Raw genomic sequence first — 25991 nt, 5'->3', positions numbered from 1 at the left:
AAAAATTTCAAACACTGGAAAGATTAGAGTGTTGAGCACTGAAGCACATTCTGTGTGAGCAAATGTTTAACATGCCATCACAAGACACCGGGGAGCCTATATTGACTAGAAGGTGCACTGGTTAAGCTTACAGTATCCTATTTAAATAATTTCCTTCTGCATAAATAATACCACTTGTCTTCCTTGAAAACAGTTACATGCCTAGTAAGGATGAACTAGTCAACAGAAGTCAATAAAATAAATGAGCTTATTTTCAACAAGGCTACATGAACTTTTAATAAATGTACATGAGACTGCATAATGCAAGCAATAAATGACGAACAACCTCCCAAGCTATAAAATCCAACTCAAGCAACACATTACCCAATCCTGGTCATGCTCATGTTCATCATCAGGCTGAGACCTCTAGTGAAAGCACAAACATTTATTATTGTGATGATGTGAGGTATTGCCAGCTATGCCAGGAAATGTAGAGCAGTAGATGTGCAACATATGCCAGCACAGCTAGCTGGAATTTAGTAAAGAATTATATGTCATTTGTATATCAGACTGATTTATGCAGATGCTCAACAAAGGCAGATCAACAAATAAATAATTAAGTTTGTACTTGTTCCCCACCTTTTCTGTAACTAGTCTAGTCTAGGTACAGATTTTCTGTATCCAGGACTCTTTGTAAGCTTCTGAGCCCCCCAAGCCTTTCTGTGTTAGAGGGAAGCTTATCTACCACAAGAGGAGTGGCTCCTGGCCCAGAAATTGTAGCTATTGGCCGTTTGGGCAGTTTTTTCCATCTCTTTCAACGTTCTGGTTTAAAAGCCACACTTGTGCTTGTTTCCCACTTTTCCTGTAACTAGCCTAGTCCAGATACAGAGATGCTGTATCCAGGACTGTTGGTAAGCTTCTGAGCCCCGCAAGCCTTTCTGTGTTGGAGGAAAGCCTTCTAGCTTATCAGTGGGAGTGGTAAGCACTAGGTAGCCTGTCTACCATGCGAGGAGAGGTTCTTGGCTCAGAAATTGTAGTTTGTTGACCATTTGGACAGTTTGTCCGTCTCTTTCAACTTTCTGGTTTAAAAGACCACATCTGCGCTTGTTTCCCATCTTTCCTGTAACTAACCTACTGGGTAGCACTAGAAAGCCTGATACAAGCCTTCTAGCCTAGAAGAGAGACTTTGGAGTGATTAAGTATCAGTTTTCTGTACTTTCTTGCTGTACTTAACTGTTTTCTGCCTAAATGCAGATTTTCCAGCATTTATTGTGATTTAAAAGCTTATTTTTTTCAGATATTGTACTTATTTGACTGCCTGCACTTTTAAAAAGTGTTTTTTTGTTTAAATAATTTGTTTAACTGTTGTAGGCTACACAATAAAATGTGATAGCCTTTTCTGACTGTTTGTAGTCATTTAAAGCTGTTTTAAGTGTATTTTTTACTGTTTTTGCCTTATCTTTAAAAAAAAAAAAAAATCCTTGTTTCCCGCCTTTCTAAGCTAATATAGTCCAGTTTTCAGGCTAGTGCTGAATTCAGAGCTGTGATACTAGTTTCTGAGTTGCCCATACCTTACTTGGATAGAAGGAAGTTTCTCTGTTCACCTGTGAGATAGGGGAGCTTTGAGCAACCTATCTGTCCCTGGAGGAGTGGTTCCAGCCCAGAAGTTAGTAGTTTATTGGCCATTTTGGCTAATTTCTATCTCTTTCATTTCCCTAATATAAAAACTGCATTTGCATGGTTTTGTGCACCGGGCAGCGCCGATTAGCTACGGTTAAATTATTCTCGGCTCCACTAGGTCACTTCTTCAGTTTTTCCCTTGAAACTAGTCTAACTCTCAACCTAAGCACTCAAAAAGCATCTTACAGCCCAGCACTTGCTCAGACCTAATAGCAAGCACTAATATACCCTGACACTGATTGCCCAGCAGGGCAAGGCTCTTTATTCACCCCTCATCAACCAAGCAGCTCACCCTACTATTCAGGCATGACCAAACGGCAATTTCAGGTGTACTCTCCAGTCCAGCTGGTGAATCTGGGTATCCTGATACAATGTTACAACTGCCTCGTATACAGGCAACCCTCTCCTCCTACCACAAAACACTAACATATGCAAGAGATGCAATTATACAGCCAAACTGGAAGCTAAGCTGTCTCCACCCAAGGCTGGAACAGACAGTCAAGAGAAGGTTAACTCTTGCATCACACCTCCAGCTGCACACAGACCTACTAAAACAGCACTGGCAAAAAATACACATAAATACACAAAATCATACTCGGAGGCTCTAAATAAAAACGTGCAAAAGCATCAGGGACACCCAAACAACCTGCACCCCCCGTCACAAACCAGACAACACATAAAACACAAAATCAATGTGCTGCACAATCACAGCCCTTAAGGCAAAATAACATACCAAACACACTAGTAATAGGTGACTCTATAGTCAGGCACACTGATGTTCCACTCACTAGGCTGGACAAGCAGGAGGTTACTGTTGGCTGCCTGTCGGGAGCCAGAATCTGCCACATATCAAAAACACTCAGGTCACTCCAGAACAAGTACAAATATGACTTTGTCATTGTTCATGTTGATGTGAATGACCTGAGATCCCTCCCTGGACTACATGAAAAGAGAGATGGAAGAGTTCTCTGATCATGTAGCCCAGGATGGTAGGACCCTGACCCTGAGTAGCATCCTGCTCTCACCAAGAATGATACCTCAGTATAAAGAAAAAAATGATCAATTTCAACAACTGGCTAAGCTTCTGGTGTCATTCAAAGGGGATCCAGTATCTGTCAGCCTGGGATGACATGCTTAACAAGCCACGTTGCTTCGCAAGAGACAGCTTGTACCTGTCACCCCTAGGCTTTCGAATACTGGCCAAGGCTCTTGCTGCCCCCATAGTGCCTTTTTTAGGCAAGGCTCAAAAGTCAAACCCACTTCCTTAAACAGCACAATTAACAAAAAGCTGAGGGTTATGCTACTCAATGCCAGAGAGTTTGAATCTCAAATTGCATGTGCTCGAAGCACTCCTCAGTATGGAGAACGTCGACATCTGTGCAGTAACTGAAACCTGGTTCAAGGCTCCAGAAAGCACCCCAGTACTACTGGGCTACAACTCATATCACACTTTTCGGCCACAGAACACGGACCGAAACACAAAAGGAGGGGGTGTATCCATATTCATCGAGGATACCTACACCTCCAGGATAGTGGCACAGCATGACACCTCTGAGATCATCCATGTGCAACTAACACTGGGCAAATCTGCAATGCAAATTGTGGCCTGCTACAGATCACCCTACATGACCCAGTATCACCACTCCACCTTTCTGGAGTCACTGGAAAACATGAAGGTCCTATGGAACACCCTGATATTGGGCGATTTCAATTACCCTACCATTCACTGGGAAAACTACTCGAGTACAAACTCCCAGGCCCAGTGCTTCCTGGAATTCATCAACTCAAATGCCCTGGATCAGCTGGTAAACTTCCCTACCAGAGGTGAAAACATATTGGACCTGGTCATCACCAACATAGGCGACAGGTGTTCCACACCGGAGGTCAACCCATCATTGGTTAGATCAGACCATAAACTAATCACTCTGGATGTCCACACCCCACCACCTCCCCCAACTAAGGAAACCACAGTAAAAAAACTTTTCTAAAGCAAACTTCACCTTACTTAAGACAGAGGTGGTAAGTTTCACAGCCTTCCACGCTAAAGGATAATGCTGTCCAAGATGCAGAAACCTTTACAAGTGCACTCTATGAGCATCTACAAGGATGCATGGATTGTGCCATCCCTAGCAAAACCAAGACTCACTCCTCTAAGAGAAGGAAACCAGTTTGGTGGACCCCTGCCATAAACAGGCTATACAATAGAAGGAGGAAACTAGTTCAGAAAAAAAGCAAATCCCAAGAAGGAAAGACATCCCTGATCAGTATCAGTAAGAAACTAAGGTCCCTCATGAAATCATCCAAGGCTAACTTCAAAAGAAAAATAGCCAAGGATTCAAAAGATAACCGCAAAGCCTTCTTTAGCTATGTTAAGAATCTAAGTGACAACTTGCAGATATGCACTGAACTAGTGCAAAATAGTACAAAATATATGGAACCTACTGATATTGCCAACATCCTGGCAGATAGATTCAGTGCAAACTTCACCCCCATCTCACCTCCAAAAGGGCCCACAACAATACCGGAAAATTGTAGTGTCCCAAAAATCACAGATGCACAGTTGAAAACAGCCCTTTCAAAAGCCAAAAACACAGCATCAATGGGACCAGATGGTGTCCCAGACTGCATCTTGCACGAACTACAGAACAAACTAACCCCCCACCTAAACACACTATTCAACCCCAGCCTCCCCACAGACTACGTGCCCATAGAATGGTGCACGGCAATGGTTATTCCTCTCCACAAAGGAGGGGCCACAACTGACCCTGGTAACTATCGCCTCATAAGCCTGACTAGCCTGGTCTACAAGGCTATGGAGCGCATCATCATGGAACTCATTAACAATGACATTGGGAACATCTATACACATGGCCCGACCCAGTTTGGCTTTGTTAAGGGCAGATCATGCCTACTAAACCTGGTTGACTTCTTCGAGACAGTCACCAAGGCCATAGACGAGGGAAAGGTAGTTCACACATCCTACCTTGACCTCGCCAAGGCTTTCAATGCCATTTCCCACTCGGGTATTACAGAAAAAACTCACCAGCCTGAACATAAACCCCTAAGTCACAAGATGGCTTGCCAACTGGCTTACAGACAGAACTCACACGGTAAGAATAGCGGGCTCCAGGTCCAACTCTAAACCAGTTACAAGTGGTGTCTCACAAGGCTCGGTCCTGGGGCCCCTACTGTTCGCATATATTTCTCAGAAGTACAGGCAAACACAGGAGGACTATGGCTAACCAAGTTCGCTGATGACTGCAAACTGGGAGCCATAACTGACTCTCTGGCTGATACGGACATCCTCCAAAAGTGCCTTTCTGAGACGGACACCTGGTGTCAAAGTCATGACCTCAAGCTAAATGCCAAAAAGTGCATAGTCATCCCGTTTGGGAAAAACAAAACACCCATGAATTACCACATAGATAGCAGCTCCCTTAATACAGAAGAGGTAATAAGAGATCTGGGAACCCAGGTAGATAGTAATCTCTCCTTTGACAATCATATTGCCAAAGTAGTTAGGAAATCCTTCTATGTGGCCCATCTAATTACTAAAGGGTTTGCATCTAGAAATAAGAGGTTATAGTACCCCTCTACTCATTACTCATTAGACCCATCATAGAGTACAATGCCCCATTTGGGATGTACCTCACAAGACACTTCCAACAGCTGGAAAGACCACAAAGGTGCCTCACCAAGAGGATTACCGGCCACAAACATATGTCCTATGCAGCCCAACTGAAAACACTCCGGCTGTACTCATTGGCATATCGCTTACTCAGAGGTGATCTCTGCCAGACTTACAAAGCCATGTCCAACTCAGAATTGATGGACATGCTCCACCTAAAGAAATCCAAGTCACTGCGAGCCACGCGCTTTAGTGAGCTAAATAGAACATGCTGAAGGGGATAGATTCCTGTCACAGTGACTCCCCATGCTTTGGGACAATATTTCAAATTACATCAGACAGAGCCCCTCACTAACACTGTTCAAGAGAAACCTTGATGAGTGGATGGTTAACAGAAAATACACCCCTGGGATTACTTCATTGGCTCTGCTTGACAGAGGATCAGTTAATTAATCAATGGGGCGGCGAAAGCTGACACACTCTGGCTAGGCTTATAAATGCCCTCAGGCAGATAGCCTAGTACCAACCTATGAACCTATAAAACTCCATGCAAATGTTGTTTATCTGTTGATACAGAAGTTAAGAATAGAATATTATTTAAACTGTGTCCTCACTTGTACATGAATGGCTACTAGTTGTGCAATGGAAAAAGCACTATTACAACATTTATACAACTCCTTTGTCACATATTTCAGAGTATACCCATCAATAACTTTTCTCAAGAATTCTGAACAAGGCTAAAGAAGGCAAAACATAATAGGGGACAAAAGTCCAAAATCGGGGGCAATTTTTAAATCTTACTCTAATTCACTTAAAAGTTAATAGAATAACAGGTTTTGTATTGAAATGCATTTCTGAACCATAGGGATGCAACCCTAATGTCTGACAATATTGACAAGAAAATCAAAAAAATATTATAGTGGGCAAAGCAAAAAAAAATAATTAATTGAGAAGTGTGCTTTAGAGTATTTCTGTGCCCTGTTGAAGGAGCTGTTAAATTTTCCACTTCAGTTCAGCCTGCTATCTGTGCAAATGTCTCAGACATAGTTTGTAATATTAAATAGATATTTCCTAAGGTCTATATGATGCTTAAAGTTAATTATCTACTCATTCAGTTCTTATTGTGTAAGAACAACTGTTTTCTGTTGAATGTCCATTTGGAGCACTTCACGCTAACTACAAATTCAGTGGTGCTGCCTCTATTTGAGATGGAATTAAGGTACAGACCGGGGCAAATGGGACGTGACCCATGGTAGGATGGAGGTACATTTCACTGACACAATAGAGCAGCACTTCACTGTGATGCTTACTGAATCAGATGGCAATTTATTCAGTGCATATATTAGACAGGAGGGAGTGCTCATTGACATTATAACTGTCACTTTTTTCTTGTTTTTTTAAGATGTGACCATAATTAGAAGATAATCTAAACAGGATGTTTATTTTGAGTTTGAAGACTGTGTTTGATTATTTCCTTAAAAAGAATAAACACTTCTGGACAATTGCAATTTTTATTCATGATTTGTCAGGTTGGGGAGACAAGATTTCTGAGTAATAGTTTATTGTGTGAAGAGGATGTCTTCTGTTTGGTTCTTTCTTAAAATTAACTTTATTTGAATCTTATTTTGTAATGGAATGGAGATCATTTACATTCATGCAAACGTCTTTATAATTTATATGCAGTTTTTTTTCAATAATAAATCTTTATTGTTTTATCATTTTCAATACAAACTTAAAACAAAAACAGAATTAAAGATAAATACCAAATAATGTTTCTAATAATAACACCATAACATATATACAATATTTACATGAATGCTTCCAACTGTAACATTAATTTATACAAGAAGATGTAAAAATGATTAATAATGATTCAAGTAGTAAACAATTTGTTGTTAAAAAGTTTCCTTAAAATGTATACATAACTCAGAATACATTTAGATTCAAAGTATTACGCCAATATAATATTAAACACTTGTTCCCATATTTTCGGATTATTTATATTTTTATTATGATCATGAAGTAATTTGTGGGCTAATATATGTCTCATTGCTAGAATCTTAAAGTTATCCCATGAAGTTTGAGATGGGTTTAACCAATTTGTAGCTATATATAGTTTCATTAATAAAAGATAAAGTTCTTTTGTCGAAATATTGGAAAGACAAAAAAAAAAGCAATTAATTTAACAACAAAATCTATCTCTCTTCAAAAGTTGATGTATACTCAGCTTATGATATTGAATAATGCATATTATACACACCTTAGCTTGCATAAATTCAATTCTAAAAAAATCTCCAAATTGTCCATACTGTAAAGACCAACCTGCCGATCTTCTCCATATGTTCTGGAGCTGCAAATGCATTTATAAACTTTGGAACTCTTTAAAAATACAACTTCAAAAGATGGGTTATCAAAGTTTAACACTTTCATGGGAATTTATGATTTTACATATCCCTCCAAAAGAACTTTCTAGGTCACAAATCACTATATTTATTAATATAATTTATATACAGTTTTAAAAATTGCTGCACATTATACTACTGTCTATAAATTTAGAGGCAGTGAAAAAAGAAATTTTAGTGAAATCATATGTGACATTCTAAACACTGTGAAACTTTATCTTGTAGTTTTTTTTTTATTCAGGTTATTTAAGTTTAAAGCAGAGTGTCATCCTATTACCCTTATTTTATTGGTCTGTGTAATAAAACTTTGTCATATAAATATACAAGTAAACATGATTGTGAAATTCCTTTTATTCCACTTTTTGTGTTCATTGTATTCTCCAATAACTTATAATGGTGAAGCAGAAATTATGCTCAGATGTAAACGGTAACAGAGCATTAATTTTCTCATAAGGATCTGGTGCTTGAGCATTCACATACAAAAGCACACAGATACACATACTAAATGTAGATTATATTATGATATAGGCAGTATTAAGACAGATAATTATTACTGCCTCCCTTATAGTCAGGGAACTGTTCAAGTATGTCAGGAAATTAAAGGAAGCAGATCAGGATGTCAAAGGAACGAATAAGACACAATGAATGATCTATTTGTTGATCCACGATAACGAAAAGCTGTTATTTCAATTGGAGTAGGCCTCATTTTATCACTGTCCCTTAGCTCTTTCCCTTATGCTTTATTGCAGGCATGGGGGTAACAACTGTAACTGCTGCCCGGATTCTGAAGGGACAACTGGAAGGCCAGTCTGGTGAGGAGGGTAGTCTGACAATGGATACATTTCCTAACATCGCTCTTTCAAAGGTAACAAGAAATATATAATAAAAACATGGAAAGAGTACTTCTAAAATAAGTTAGACCTTTCCAATATTGCAATTGCAAAGTAGTTCATTATTTATTTTAATTGTGCAATCAATATGTGGAGTTCTCTGAGCAAAGAATCCCTGTTTGTTTGCAGTGGTTATAACTTTATGTATTTTATACTTGTAAATTTCTTTTTCTGGACTAATTTTAAAGGCAGATGATGGGTAACTTTGGCAAGAAATAGTTGTTCTGAGTGTATAAAATATAGTTTGCTTTCACTTGATCAGTTTTTATATTGTAATTGTGAAATTATATTGTCAAGTTATTATTGATGTGCTCCATTGCCTTTGTAAAATAACAAGGATAGTCTACTCTGAAAGAACTAATTCTAAACCAACAAAAAAGAAATCCAAACTGAAAAAAAAAATAAAAATAACAGTAGGCACACAAAAAAAAAAAAAAAAAAAAAAAAAAGCTTTGTGCTTGTGGCAAGGGCAGTGGTTGTTGTATAGCATGGCGTGGTAGCTCTTAGTATTTGAAAGAGTTCAAGTGACTCACAATGTATAAAAGGTTGTAGAAATAATGTCTACAACAGTGCTATAATCAGCTCATAAACAATTAGTGCACTTTAACTCATTGATGCCTATAACACTTTTTTGTATACTTCCAGTTAACACCCATAACTCCTTATTTTGCCCAGGCCTTTCTTTGATCTGCCTTTTTAACTAAGTGACTTACCAGCTTATAACAGGCAGAATAAGAAAGGGTAAGGATTTATTAGTAAAATTACTCTAAGATTGTAGATCTAGGATATCCTACAATAGAAGAACCTTGCTTATCTTCTGCTTTTTAAGATGATTTTTCAGAAAATGCTCTGGAGCAAAGGTAAAGTGTCTTTATTTTACATAATATTTTATTGGAATACATATACAAAACAAAGGTCTTTATTTTGCGTAGGCATAGACATATGTCTATGTATGTGTGTGTATGTGTATGTGTATGTATATATATATATATATATATATATATATATATATATATATATATATTTGTGTCTTCGGCTTTTCGGTTAGGTCACCACAGCGAACTCCGTCCGCTAATGATTGGTAGTTGATTTTTACGTGCCGAGTTACCAGCCCTGACGCACAACCTTCAACGAAGGTACGCCCATTCATGCATGTCTCCACGCAGAAGACGATCTAGCTGAGAATCAAACCAGCACTACCGCGGGTATATATATATATATATATATATATATATATATATATATATATATATATATATATATATACACACACACACACACATATGTACATACAAACACACATATACACACACACACAAATATATATATATATTTGTGTGTGTATGTGTGTGTGTGTATATGTGTGTTTGTATGTACATATGTGTGTGTGTGTGTGTGTGTGTGTGTGTGTGTGTGTGTATATATGTGTGTTTGTATGTACATATGTGTGTGTGTGTGTGTGTATGTGTGTGTGTGCATATATATATATATATATATATATATATATATTTTTTTTTTTTTTTTCCATTTCTTTTTTTATACCATATGTTTACTATAAACGGGGCACAGTTAACTTTATTATATATTCATTTGGGATACAAAAGTCATGCTATCTTACTATTAATTTATGATTTCCAAAGTAAAGCATTCATGTGTGTTAGTGGTGGGGTAACACTTTAGAGTTTACTGTTTAGTCTATTATGATTACACTGTATGGAATCCCCACAACAAAAGTGCCCTTAGGAGATGGTTTACTTAAGATAGTTTTGTTTCCTCTTGCCATTTTTGAAAGATGTTCATATCATGATTAATATAAATGTCTTTACTTAAAATCTGCATTTCTTAGTGTAATATATCAATATTCAGTGCTTTACATTAACTAAATGCTATAATTTTAATTCTTAACCTAATTTAGTTTAAGGGATATCAATTATTAATTTATGGGGAAAATCTTACTTTCCCAACATTTTTAGAGAAGGGCTGTTCATGTTTTTTTCACCGTGGAGGCTGCTCGTGCACTTTTTATGCTTCTTTAGAATGGAGAAAACGTAGTTGTTTGAAATTCCCACCAAAATGCCTTTTCTAAGCCTCTGTGACTGTTTCTTCATGTGCACGAGCATCTACAGGGCACTAGCAGCAAGCTAGAGAAGCTGGAGGCAGGAATGCAGTGAGTGATGATATCACATGACCTTTGAACTCATGCATGACTCAGAAACCAACAAGTAAAGCTGAAAATGAAACTAGAAGAAAAAAGTAACTATTTTTTTTGGTTGTTTTTTTCATCTTTTATGCATCTAAAGGTATGGAATCACTTTAAATATGTATTTTTAAAAAGCTAGGACTATAAAGGAGTGATTATTTTACTAGTCTAATGAGGAAAATTGCATTTCAATGCTACTGTATGTCTGTTGCTTTGAAACACTGAAGTCTGACAGAATACCATTTTTTTTGCCCAGGCCTTTCTTTGATCTGCCTTTTTAACTAAGTGACTTACCAGCTTATAACAGGCAGAATAAGAAAGGGTAAGGATTTATTAGTAAAATTACTCTAAGATTGTAGATCTAGGATATCCTACAATAGAAGAACCTTGCTTATCTTCTGCTTTTTAAGATGATTTTTCAGAAAATGCTCTGGAGCAAAGGAAAAGTGTCTTTATTTTACATAATATTTTACTGGAATACATATACAAAACAAAGGTCTTTATTTTGCGTAGGCATAGACATATGTCTATGTATGTGTGTGTATGTGTATGTGTATGTATATATATATATATATATATATATATATATATATATATATATATATATATTTGTGTCTTTCGGCTTTTCCCGGTTAGGGGTCACCACAGCGGAACTCCGGTCCGCTAATGATTGGTAGTTGATTTTACGTCGAGTTACCAGCCCTGACGCACAACCTTCAACGAAGGTACCCATTCATGCATGTCTCCACGCAGAAGACGATCTAGCTGAGAATCAAACCAGCACTACCAAGGGTATATATATATATATATATATATATATATATATATATATATATATATATACACATGCACACACACACACACATATGTACATACAAACACACATATACACACACACACAAATATATATATATATTTGTGTGTGTATGTGTGTGTGTGTATATGTGTGTTTGTATGTACATATGTGTGTGTGTGTGTGTGTGTGTGTGTGTGTGTGTGTGTGTGTGTGTGTGTGTGTGTATATATGTGTGTTTGTATGTACATATGTGTGTGTGTGTGTATGTGTGTGTGTGCATATATATATATATATATATTTTTTTTTTTTTTTTTTCTATTTCTTTTTTTATACCATATGTTTACTATAAACGGGGCACAGTTAACTTTATTATATATTCATTTGGGATACAAAAGTCATGCTATCTTACTATTAATTTATGATTTCCAAAGTAAAGCATTCATGTGTGTTAGTGGTGGGGTAACACTTTAGAGTTTACTGTTTAGTCTATTATGATTACACTGTATGGAATCCCCACAACAAAAGTGCCCTTAGGAGATGGTTTACTTAAGATAGTTTTGTTTCCTCTTGCCATTTTTGAAAGATGTTCATATCATGATTAATATAAATGTCTTTACTTAAAATCTGCATTTCTTAGTGTAATATATCAATATTCAGTGCTTTACATTAACTAAATGCTATAATTTTAATTCTTAACCTAATTTAGTTTAAGGGATGTAAATTATTGATTTATGGGGAAAAATCTTACTTTCCCAACATTTTTAGATAAGGGCTGTTCATGTTTTTTTTTCACTGTGGAGGCTGCTCGTGCACTTTTTATGCTTCTTTAGAATGGAGAAAACGTAGTTGTTTGAAATTCCCACCAAAATGCCTTTTCTAAGCCTCTGTGACTGTTTCTTCATGTGCACGAGCATCTACAGGGCACTAGCAGCAAGCTAGAGAAGCTGGAGGCAGGAATGCAGTGAGTGATGATATCACATGACCTTTGAACTCATGCATGACTCAGAAACCAACAAGTAAAGCTGAAAATGAAACTAGAAGAAAAAAGTAACTATTTTTTTTGGTTGTTTTTTTCATCTTTTATGCATCTAAAGGTATGGAATCACTTTAAATATGTATTTTTAAAAAGCTAGGACTATAAAGGAGTGATTATTTTACTAGTCTAATGAGGAAAATTGCATTTCAATGCTACTGTATGTCTGTTGCTTTGAAACACTGAAGTCTGACAGAATACCATTTTTTGCTTTGATAGCATGCCTTAAATGATAATATATTAATATTTGACTACTTAAACAACTAATTTCTTTGATATTCTGAATGCAAAGATATATATATATATATATATATATATAGGATTGAGTCTCCTTTTCCTTCTGCTACTTTTATGCTTAAGCAACTTTAATCTATATTAGGTATTCTCACTGATGCAGATTTAAAGCAATATAATCAGACTCCGTTGCAATGATAGTTATGATACTATGATTCAAATCTTTGTATGACCACATACACTGTAAGAATGGATTGTTAAAATGTTCTAGGTCACTCTATTCTGTTCAGTTAGTATTAATAGACCAACATATGGTCCCTTCCTTTTTTTTTTCTGTGTTGCTATAGTTATAAACACAAAAGATTGTAATACAGGTGTAAAATATATAGGTATTAGAAGCTTATGCCGATAAAGCAACTAGGTTAATTGGTGAAACTGACTCCTTATTTTCCAATACCTAGTAGTGGTTTGCACAATATTACATACAAATCCACTGTGATTGCCTGATGGACTTTTTATGTTCATATTTGTTTGAGTTACCTTAGAAATGCTTTACTGTTTGTATATACTACATTTAAAGCAGAAGCTATTTATGTATGTTTTTGGTGTGTGAGATGGTGTTAAAGGGTGGTTTAGTTAATTTACTTGCTTACATACAAGGATACAAACCAAACCAAAAGCCCAAGGTAACTCTCAGAGTCAGTCCTTACCTTACACTGATAGTTTTTCAGCCCTTCTCCTTGTAGGGGAGGGATCCATACATTCCTGGTTAATCCTGTCCTGACTGCTCTCTTCTCCATTCTCCCTATCTGCCACTCCCACCCCCACCCCCTGATTATCTTCATTAGTCAGCCCCCTCCTAGGGTGCCATCTTTAATCAAACTCTCTACTACCTAACTCACATTCATTTCATCCTGTAGCTGTTGTACCTTCCCTACCCCTCTGTTTGTTGTGCCTGCACAGTAAGTAAGTTACTTTGCATTACTGTCCTCTTATTACTGTTAGCTGCTGATTTATTTGGTTATTACTGGTAACTACTGAGGTATTTGATGGTGCTAAGCTGTAACTGCTGTTTAGAACTCCTATGTGTTTTGAGAGCTAGCTAATGTTCTAACTTACAAACTGCTTGTTTTTTATTTTGTTTTATGAAGGTAGAGCTTTAATTGTTGAATATTTGACAGGCATCCTGCTAACTGTTTTGCAGAGGTCATTCATGTTCTGATTACATTTGTAAGCATTCCTATGGCATGCTACTGTACTTAGAAGACTTACAGGTTGGACTTTATAATTGCTTTTATAGAAGGCTAAGTGAACACAGTTCATGTTACTGTTAGTTCATCCTGAATAACATAGCTCGAGAATTATTGTCCTAAAAAAGCCATATTTTGCTTTGTGCATTATATATTGTGTGTATTCACTGAAATATACAGCTGTTATCACTGGATACTGCTGTTAGTCTGTGGTTTTACAGAGCTGATACTGTATGCACTATAATCAATTTTAATTATAATGTATGCAATATAATTAATTTGACTCTATTCCTTGCATGCTCTCCACTTCACATTCTTGTAACCTTTGCACTAATTCTGCCTTATTTACCTTTATTTTTCAGTTTGCACGGGTTTCTTTCCTGAGTGACCCCCCCCCCCCCACACCTGAGATTCACTGCATAAAGCAATTTCAACCTTCTCCACTGAAGCTGGCTATCTTAACTAAGTAAAACCTCTAGGAAGCAAGAACCTGACTCCCGCCAGCTTTTCAATTGTAATAGGTGAACTACAATTTAGTTTTTGTAAATTATTGAGGCTTAATGGTATATGCACAACAACATTGAAGGGATCTAGCCAATTGCCACTAGATTGGGCTATACTACTTTGAATCAGCCTTACACTCACACAGTGTTCGAGTCCCAAGCATTTACTTTTTAATTTGGTAAAGTAATTTCGCTCCCTCATTGACTACAATTGCTAATTTACCCCTAGGATACAGTTAAAATTAGCATGAAAATTGGTGTAAAATTAAAAAAGAATAAAACAAATTAAAGTACAGCCAAAAACATTGCTTAAATACAATCATACAAACCAAACCAAAAGCCCAAGGTAATTCTGAATCAGTGTTAGCCCCACTCTGCTCGCCCTTGCTGCGCTCAGCTCACTCCGCTACCCTCCCTGCCCCCAAATTCCACCCACCCCCCACTAGTGCTAAATTTAAACCAAACTTTGCCACTCCCTTGCCACTCCCCTCCTGCTAAGTACCTATGAGCACCTCACACATCATTGAGCAATCCTGCCCCCTTAACCCATTTCCTTCTCTCTCATTCTTCCACACCCTGTTAGCACAGTCAGCCATCAAATTTGGCCCACCCCCTATCAAAATGCAAACAAGCAAAAAAACACTAATTACCCAAATGCTTATACTGTTTCTATTTTACCATCTCACTGCCTACGAACAAACACTTGACCATAGTATTCACTACCCAAATGGCCAAACAAAAACCCATGACTTCACACATAACACCAAACACTTTACCTTCCCCAGCACACCAAATATACCACCTTCTATAAAATACCACCGCTGTACAGCCACAAAACATAATCCTGAAGACAAAGACTATATAAAGCTTATAAAGAATACTCCTAAAGCTCAGAATATCCTGTCACTATAACCTTATAGCACATGGAGACATTCATCCCAAACGTGGCTCACCCACACCCAATAACCTCCACTCCCCTACCAGAACCTCCACAGTCAAGTTACCCATAAATACTCCCACTAGTTCCCTCCTAGCATTTCACCTAAATATTAGAAGTATTAACAATAATATTCCAAACCTACACGCCCTCCTAGCAATCCACTTCCCAGACATTGTGTGTCTTATTGGCTAAAACCCAGTACTACTGACAATGAGATACTACCTCCAGGATACAATATTCACTGGTTAGACCATACTACAAGGAAAGGAGGTGGGATAGCAGTACTTTACAAAAATACTCTAACTGTTAATAGAGACACCATTCAACCTCCCCAATTCAATAATGTGGAACTCCTCATAACCAAGCTATAGATTAACCAAAACAAACACTTGAACATCGTCTGTGCATACATTCCACCAGGGAACAACCCAAATACCCTAGAAGATCTCCTTTACTGGTTATCCACTACCTATCCCCAAGAAACCATAGTTCTTGGTGATTTTAACACTGACTGGCACCCCTGCTCCTCCGACCCCCCCCCCTCACTCTTATAAACTTATCTGGGTTTAAACAGACCATAACCTCTCCCACTAGGATAAACAAACCAACCAACAAGGAAAGTATCCTAGACTGGATCCTAGTTAATAACCAACCCCAACTGTACACAGCTGGTACTCTCCCTGATAATCTCAGCAACCATTGTCTAACCTATATCATAAAACATAAGGCAGGAAACCCTCACCAGCCCAAATATAAAACATTTAGAAACAGGAAAACCTTGATGCTGCTATATTCCAAAATGAATTAAAAGCAATCAACTGGTCAAAACTAAAAAAATCTAACATTAGAGGAGGCTATAGATCACTTTAAAACTAAATTCCTAAGTATCCTTGATTCACATGCTCCAGCATGTACAATAAAAACTAGATCAAATACAGTACCATGGCTCACAAAAGATACCAAAGCTAAAATCAAAACTAGAAACAGAGCATGGGCCAGCTGGAGAACAACCAAAGCCCCACTTGAGCATCTAAAATATTGTCAACTCAGGAATGATACAAAAAAATCTATTTTACTGGATAAAAAAAGCTTCTACCAAAATCTCCTACAAAAACACCACAACAACCCTCAAAAGTTCTGGGCAAGCTTAAATCAACTACTTTGTCCAGGTCACTCCACCACCCCAACCCTGGCTAACTACACCCATAGTTCCCCAGAGATCATAGCTAGCGCCGTTAATAACTTTTTCACTGAAACAATCCAATCCCTAGCAAATCAACTAACCCCCTCTAACTTAAACTACATGCCTAATTTACCTAATAATCACCCAGAATTTAGCTTCCAACCAATATCCACTAGTTTTATCAAAACACTTCTAAAAAAACTAAAACCTACCACCTCGCTGCTGACCTCCTCCCTGCGAAGTACCTACAAATAGCTGCAGATGTCATTGCATATCCCATATCTATCCTCATCAACAGAACCTTATCCAAAAATGCTATCCCCTCCCTCTGGAAAATATCTCACGTCATCCCACTCCATAAAGGTGGTAGCTCCTCAAACATATCCAACTATAGACCCATTGCCATTCTTTCCCCACTACCAAAATAATGGAGAAATGTGTACACAAGCAACTAATGCAATACTTTACACAGAATAACTTACTATCTGACTCCCAGCATGGTTTCAGGTTTATACCACAGCACCACCTCAGCCCTCCTTTCCTTTACTACTGCCGTAAACCAAAACAGACATGACAATAGGCAAACCTCTGCCCTCTTTCTTGACTTATCAAAAGCCTTTGACATGGTCAACCATGAACTTATCATTCTTTCACTAAAATCTGTTTCCCTCAACAAGCCTGCTATCCAGTGGTTCCAGTCCTACCTGACTGGTAGACAGCAGGAGGTACTACGGCAGGGCAAACTTTCCAGCCAGTTATCTCTCACACTTGGTGTCCCTCACTAGGTCCACTACTCTTCTCTATTTTTATCAACAACCTCCACATTGCTATCCCTAAAGCCACCTGCATTCAATACGCAGATGATTGCACTCTCATCTGCTCAGCCACCTCCTCATCCGACTTGCAAATCTTAACCCAAAATACATTTAACACTATCGAAAACTGGCTCACCAACCAACGCCTAACTAAACTTCTACTCTTTTCTCCCACTAGTAGATCCACCACACTTTCATTCTCTGTCACATCTAACAATGGTACCACTATTTCCCCAGATAATCACACCAAATTGCTAGGGGTTATCATAGACAATAATCTCAAATTTGACCTGCAGGTCAACAAAACCATACAGACCATCAATAAGAAGCTTGGATCACTGTATAGAAACAAGACATTTTTAACCCCACTGGCTAGGACTGCAATTGTCCAATCACACCTACTCTCTACTCTTTTATATGCCTCGCTTGTACTCTCAAACCTCAACAAATCCGAACTAGGTAAGCTGTCCCATAGCTACAATCATATTGCCAGATTCGCCACTGGCTTCACCTATAGAACCCACCACTGCCAGAACCTTAAACAACTAGAGTGGCTAGAACTGCCCAGCTTAATTCAATTCAATCAACTCTTAATAGCGCACAAAATTTTGTACCACCCTGAGGATACCCCCTCACTTAAAAATATTATTAAGCCATATAGCAACCTAAGATCCCTATGGTCAGCTGATAAACTACTGGTCCAAACCCACAAAGCTAATAACTCTGCTGGTGAATCCCTGTTTGCCAACTTCATTGGCAAAACCTGGAATTCGTTGCCAAACTATATAACCCTACAATCCTCCAAAAGTCTCTTCAAAAAAAACCTCAAACAGTATCTCAAAGTAAATTGGATATGCCCATGTACCAGCCCTGGTTAAGTTATAAACTAAAAGCATATTCTGCAATTATCATAACTTGTAACTATATCACTAAGCTCTGCTTCCAGTCTGCTGTCTCTTACTTTTAATTGTATGTCCATGAGAATTGTGAGTCCCTACTATGGGACACTACTAACCCATTGTATATAATCACTTTGTTTTTATAATCATTTGCTAACTTTTGTGTAATCTATGTAAGTTTGTATATGTGGAGCTTTTCTCCCTGGGCCTCCGCTGAAAATGGGCATGTATCCAGTCAGACTATCCCGGTAAACAAATGTAAAATAAATAAATAAATTTAATAACTAAACCTGGAACTTTAGGTTCCATGCATGTATGTTTTCTTAGTTATTGGTTTCAGAATTTGTTTCTAAAGATTTTTGTGAAAAAGTCCATTCACGGAAACAAACCAGGGCTGTCCTTGAAAGTATATAACACAGCAAATTGTCTTATAACTTCATTTAAAGGAGAACACTGAAAATAATTAATAGTAAAAAAACACTTTTATTTTTACAACTCGGTAAGCGCTTTCACCATAATGGCTTCATCAGACCGTGAAATGCTGTTAAAACAGTGATATAAATACCCCCTTTTTTTCTAATTAGGAGTGACATCACATCCTGCCAAATAATTAAGTAACTACAAATTCAAACATTATAGCACCAAGATAGAAAGCTATTCGACTAAACCTAATCCTGTAAAGACTTTAAAAATCCTTATTAATACATAAAACTCACATGCAATAACATTAAAATAAATTAATGCAGTCTATCTATAAAACATAGAACTGTCATTCTGCTAAAAGGTTTCCTTAAAAATACTTCACCAAAAAAAAATATACAGCTAAACACACTGAAGGCAACCATAATCAATTGTATGCACATAATCTACTTGTTTGTTTTCAAGCTTCTGTTGTATAATATTGGCTTTATAGGTACTTTCTCATTGAGTCCGGGAGTTCTATCAGCTCTACACCTGATAATCCATCTCATCTCACAAGTTTCAGTGTAATTCTTAATGTCACCACCTCTAACACCAGGAGAAACACCAAAAGACTAAAGAATATATTACCCAATCTAATACACTTTGATCAAGCTGGCTTTATCTTCCATAGAAAAGTACATGACAATATATTAAGCTACTATCTCTAATGGACATTGCAAACAAAACCAAGAAACAATTAACTATTATTAGTCTGGATATTGATAAGGCGTTCAATTCCCTTAGTTGGTCATACTTACAAAAAAATCTTTAAAGAATTTAACTTTACTTCAGATTTCAATAAACTGATATTAAATATTTATAGTGATTCTAAAGCATTTGTTAAGATTGGTTCATGTCTATCATCCCCAGTAAAAATTCATAAGGGAACTAGACAAGGTTGCCATCTATCCCCATTATTTTTCGCTTTATCAGTCGAAACTTTTGCTTCAATTATTAGAAATAACCCAAATATCAAAGGATTTCAAGTTAATGAGGGATACTGTTCAAAAGTTCAACTTTTGCTGACGATATTCTACTAACATCCAGTGACATAGAAGGCTCTTTACAACATATCATGAATGCCATAACTGTATTTGGAAAAATCACAGGGCTCAATTTTAATCAAAATAAAACCAAAACACTTGTAATCAATAAGAAAATAAATAGCAATTTGCAAAAATACAATATATTCAACTGGGAAAATGATAAGATAGATTATCTAGGAATAAGTATTAAGAATAAATGGAATGAGACTATTACATTTAACTTCACTAAACTGGTAGCTGTAATCAGTGACTTGACTAAAAAGTGGAACAAAATGTTTTTCACCATGGAAGACAGACTTACATTAATAACAATGATTATTTTGCCCAAGATTTTATTTTACATACAATCATTGATTTTACCTCCTCCTCAGAAATTCTTTAAACAAATAGATTCCCTATTACTAACTTTTCTATGGTTCCCAAAGAAACCAATAATCGCCTATAAATGGCATGTTAGAGCCTGGGACAGTAATGGGAATGACTTTCCCAACATAGAATTATATTCCAAATCTGTTATAATTAACATAATACTACACTGGATTTCATCCATGTACACCTCTTGCTGGAAACAACTACATGAAATACATATAACTTCCTCTGACAACTCAGAAACCCAGTTTAAGGAAACCTTTGGAATTAACAAAATATTTTGGATACTCTATGAATAATGCTTATATAATAAGAAATGTAGCCACTTCTCAGATGGTATAAACCAAATATTTTATATTTTCAAAAATATAATCGACAACAATTATAGTCTAAAGAACACCTTTTTCATTACATTTCCCATAGCTTATACACCAGATTGCCTAGATACCTTCAATATCAATAAGATGCAGAATCTTAAAGAGAATAATCTAAAGTTTTGGCACCAGTTTATAGACAATAAGAGCATCCAACCAATGAACTTTCTCTTAGCCAGATATAATGTCTGTCAAGATAATTGGCTCTGTATTCAATCTTTAAGACAATTTGTTGAAAATAAAGTGAGTGTCAATAAATCTGGAAACTGACATTTTACCGAGATTGATACAACTATTCATATGGTTTAGTTCGATGAACTTTGAACATTAATTAAGCATATCACCTGTATATAAAATCCTACGAGAAGACTTGATTACTTTTGACCAAGCTTTTTGGAATTACTCCATAAAGATTAATGGTGAACCTTTATCTAACATAATAAGAAACAGTTATAAAATTCAATAAAAAACACTTCATCATCTTTATATTGGAGACTATATACCTGGAGATTTATTCATAGAAGCTTTTACACTCCACACAGAATTGACCTTATAACCAAGAGTAATGAAAGCAAATGCTGGAGGTGTGGTGATATTCTTGAAGCCAACTGGGTTCATATGTTCATCGAATGTAGAACTCTCGCACAATACTGGAGTGATTTTAAACCTTTCGCAAAAGCCCTGTGGTCTGATAACTGTCAAATTACTAGCTCTTTGATATTATTCAATGTCCCTACCCCAAGTGTAATTCCTAGACATCAGTTACCTGCTCTTTGGTTAATTCTAGCTATTGTTCGAAAAATAATTACACTGAACTGGAAAAATAAGCAAGATCTTATGTTTACTGAGTTTCTTTCAATAGCAAAATCTGTATGTAAAAAAAAAATGCAAACTATCAGAAATCATCAAATGTAACACACAAAAGACTAGCTTGCCAAAAATTGGAGAGATTGTTAGATAAATATTGATTACCTTTCTTGGATAAAACAAATATTTATCATGGATGTTTGTATATAGTGTAAATAGTTATTATGTTTTATATTGTTTTTATTACTTTATATCCATGTTTATTAACAAAATTTAATAAAGATGTTTTTGTAAAAAAAAGAAAAGGAATGCAAGGACGTATGCAGGTTGTAAGAATAGCAACATTCCACACCATATTAAGTGTCATGCAGAGGTCATTGTAAATAGAGTGATGCTTCTTTAAATGTGTAGTATTTCTGTTTTAGAACATAAAGATACCTGGCTGTATAACTGAGAGTAAGTTTGTTTAATGGTCAATGAATGTAATATGAAAAGTGGCTAAAAGAATCCCAACCAGTGTGTGTCTGCACCTTTTGTGAAATTAGAGTTGGTGTCCAGAATAGTAGCTCTGGAAGAAACTTAGTCATAGTGAAGGGTGACTTGGAAGGCGAAAGTGGAAGTTTTTCCTGGCAGAGGAATAAAGAAAGACCTATCTGCAGTGATTGTTTCCCAGCAGTATAAGAGTAAGTTAAAGACTGAAATAAATGTACTTGCTGTGGTTTTGATTAAGCTGCAATACTTTGTTTTTAGTTGGAAGAAAAGTACAAGACTACATTATTTGGAATAACCTGCATTTAACTTCGTTTGTTTTTATTAAGCTGCATTTTTATCTATGTACAGTGTATTATTAATGTGAAACATTTCAAAGTGACATCTTATTTTTTGTGAACTATCCTCTATAATTTGTTATATTTTGTACTTGTTCTGATGCTAAGAGGTATATTGAACAGATTTGTAGAATGGTTAAAATAAGGGAACAAGAACGCTCTTAATGTTCTGGCGTCTCACACACATGCTTTTCACAAAGTGCAGATTAAATTGTTTTAAATTCTTTGTATCATGTGCCCCTAGTTTATCCATCGGAGGGAAAATGTGCTTTGCAAATATTAAAAATAATCACAGTATTTTAAATATAATGCTATTTTTGAGCTAAGCTCACTACACTGATTTAGCCTGATAACATTTGCAATGTGATACACAACCATTTTACAAATCATGGAGGCCAATTCTGTCAAGAGCAGCTGTGCCATGGTTGGGGAGATTCAGAGAAACATCTTACGTGATTATGAAAGGCGATGAAATACTGAGTATTTTATCGGTATATCAGTATTCTAATAATAAAATATCTGAACTTGCACAATGTCTTTTACAGATATCTAAGAGGAGATCTTATTCAGGTATATAGGGCAATTAGTGACAACTACCTCTGGGAATGTTTGGGGTTATCAAAAAGCACTAGAGAGTCATCAGGCAACTTATGCAGAAGATTCTATAGGAATGAGAAGTGTACTAATTGGTTCTATGACAGAGTAGCTGATGCATGGAACAGACTACCAAATTACATTAAAGCAAGTACTAGTTTAGATATTTTTAAGAACAGCCTGGATACTTATTATGGGAACAATTGATTAATTATAATTAATATGGAAATAGTGATATAATGATATGCTAATGTGCAACTTTGTAAAAATGAGGGTAAGCAATATGGTGGGGTAATTCAGAAATGTATATATCCCCAAGCTGTTGATAGCAGTAATATCCTGGAGTTAACAAAACAGAACACAAAAACATGTACAGGGTAGCTGTTATATTAATATATATATATATATATATATATATATATATATATATGTATACATATATATATATATGTATACATATATATATATATATGTATATATATATATATATATACATATATATATACATATATATATATATATATATATATATATATATATATGTATATATATATATATATATATATATATATATATATATATACATACATACACACACACACAAACATAGGTTCATAGGTAAGTACTAGGTTATCTGCCCGAGGGCATCTATAAGCCTAGCCAGAATGTGTTGGCTTTCACTGCCCCCTTAGATTAGTTCCCTGTGCCTCTGTCCAGCAGAGCCATTAGTTCCCTGTGCCTCTGTCCAGCAGAGCCATTAGTTCCCTGTGCCTCTGTCCAGCAGAGCCACTGCAGTGATCTCCGGGGTAAATTTTCTGTTTCTCATTCACTCGTCAAGGTTTCTCTTGAAGAGTGTTAGTGAGGGGCTCTGCCTTATGTAGATTGGAATCCTGTTCCAAAGCATGGCGATTCTCTGGGACAGGAATTTATTCCTCCAGCATGTCCTATTTATCATTGTCATGAGTTTTAGATCCCTAGAGCATGTGGCTCTTGGGGATTTGTTTTTTTTTAGGTGGATCATGTCCATCAATTCTGTGTTGGACATGGCCTTGTATGTCAGGCAGAGATCACCTCTGAGTAAGCGGTATGCAACCGAGTACAGTTGGACCTTTCTCAGTCAGACTGCATAGGGCATCTGTTTGAGACCAGTAATCCTCTTGGTGAGGTACTTCTGTGGTCTTTCCAGCTGTTGCAGGTGTCTTGTAAGGTACATCCCAAATGGGGCATTGTACTCTATGATGGGTATGATGGGTCTGATGAGTGATAAGTAGAGGGGCACAATAACCTCTTTTGTTCTAGATGTGAACCCTTTTGTGATAAAGTGGGCCACATAGAAGGATTTTTAACCACCTTGGCAACATGATTATCATAGGAGAGATAACTATCTACTTGGGTCCCCAGATCCCTTATTACATTTTCTGTATTTAGGGGACTAACACTTATGTGGTAGTTCACTGGTACCTTGTTTTTTCCAATGGTGATGACTATGCACTTTTTGGCATTTAGCTTGAGGCCATGATTTTGACACCAAGTATTTGTCTCAGTGAGACCCATCTGAAGGATGTCTGTATCAGCCAGAGAGTCAGTTATGGCCCCCAGTGTGCAGTCGTCTGTGAACTTGGTCAGCCATAGTCCTCCTGTGCTTGCCTGTACCTCTGAGAAGTATATACCGAACAGGAGGGGTCCCAGGACTAAGCCCCTTGTAACCACTTGTAGCCACTTGTAACCAATTTAGAGTCGGACCTAGAGCCTGCAACTCTCACTGTATGGGTTCTATCCGTGAGCCAATTGGCAACCCATCTCATGACATATGTTCAGGCTGGTGAGCTTGTCTATATTACCAGAAGGGGAATAGCATCAAAAGCCTTTGCAAGGTCTAGGTAGGCTGTGTGGACCTCATTTCCCTCGTCTAAAGCCTTGGTAACTGTCTCAAAGAAGTCCACCAGATTTAGGAGGCATGATCTGCCCTTAAAAAAGCCAAATTGGGTAGGATCCAATGTTTGGAGGTTCCCAATGTCTCTGTTAATGAGAATAGACATATACACACACACACACACACACACACACACACACACACACACACACACACACACTTGGCTGTTATTGCTCCTTGTAGCCATGGAGGCACCATGGAGGAGCTGGAAGAGATTGCTTGTCCTGCAGGTTCATGAGATGCATGGAGTATCTATACCAGTGGACAGCAAGGTATGTGCAGCTTTGAAAATATTAGCTACAGAGAGCTTTCTGTGAGCAGTGGGGCACATGATGGGTTTATCCCTATCATCTGTCTCAAGGATACTCCACCAATTCCTCAATGTCATCCTGCAGCATGGGTGGGGGCATATGTGGCTTTTACATATCAAAGAGGAGAGAGGAAACACTGTTGAATCCTTTATGAAGTGCCCTATCTCCCCTGAGGTACCGGGAGTCATAGACGTCACCCACATTATAATAAAGGTGTCACCCAAGGAGAAAGAACAACAGTATATCAGTCATAAGCATTTCTGCTCCATGAAATGCCAGAATGTCTGCAGTTCACAGGGTATAACATATAAAGTGCCTAAAGGCCAGTCAGAAAGAGACAATGATTGCCACATCTGATACACATGCAACATATACAAGGGGTTAATTCAATGTGATTTTCAACAAGGCCATGGATGGTTGACTGATACCAATTATACATCCCCAGACTATGGAAAAGAATGCATGCAATAATGTCATGCCACAACCTCAAGTTATTGTCAAGCATGTGTTGGAGTACTAAACCTACTTCTACTGAGTAGGTGTCTCTGTCAGTGCACTGTAGTATGACTCTGGATGACCATGAAACATGCAGTAAAATCTTTGAAGTGTGTGTAATATTATGCAACATGTCAATATAGAAATAGTTACAATAGGGAAGAGACATTTGGAAGGAGGAAGCCCTACCATCAGCAGCAGACAGCGTGCTTGTTGAGGAGGCCATGGAGGAGCTGGCTACAAGGAAGAAGCCCGTGAAGCAGGAGTTGTCTGATATGGAGCCTGTGAAGAAGCTGGCTAAGGGGGAGGAGCCTGTGAAGGAGGAGGTGTTTGATGAGGAG

General features: G+C 37.1%; 1 protein-coding gene across 1 annotated transcript in view; it reads left to right on the top strand.

The window, feature by feature from the left end:
• LOC122801137 (intestinal-type alkaline phosphatase-like) overlaps nt 1-25991 on the top strand; it is a 457280-nt gene that overhangs the window by 62505 nt on the left and 368784 nt on the right. The window contains exon 2 of the mRNA XM_044070678.1: nt 8439-8554. Coding sequence (XP_043926613.1) covers nt 8441-8554 — 114 coding nt within the window. The 5' untranslated portion in view covers nt 8439-8440. The remainder of the gene's footprint in view (nt 1-8438; nt 8555-25991) is intronic.

This window comes from Protopterus annectens, chromosome 4.part1, assembly GCF_019279795.1.
Source record: "Protopterus annectens isolate FY-2018-M chromosome 4.part1, PAN1.0, whole genome shotgun sequence".
NCBI lineage: Eukaryota > Metazoa > Chordata > Ceratodontiformes > Protopteridae > Protopterus > Protopterus annectens.
The sequence above is the reverse complement of the archived record's forward strand: the minus strand, read 5'-3'. Positions and strand labels throughout refer to the sequence as shown.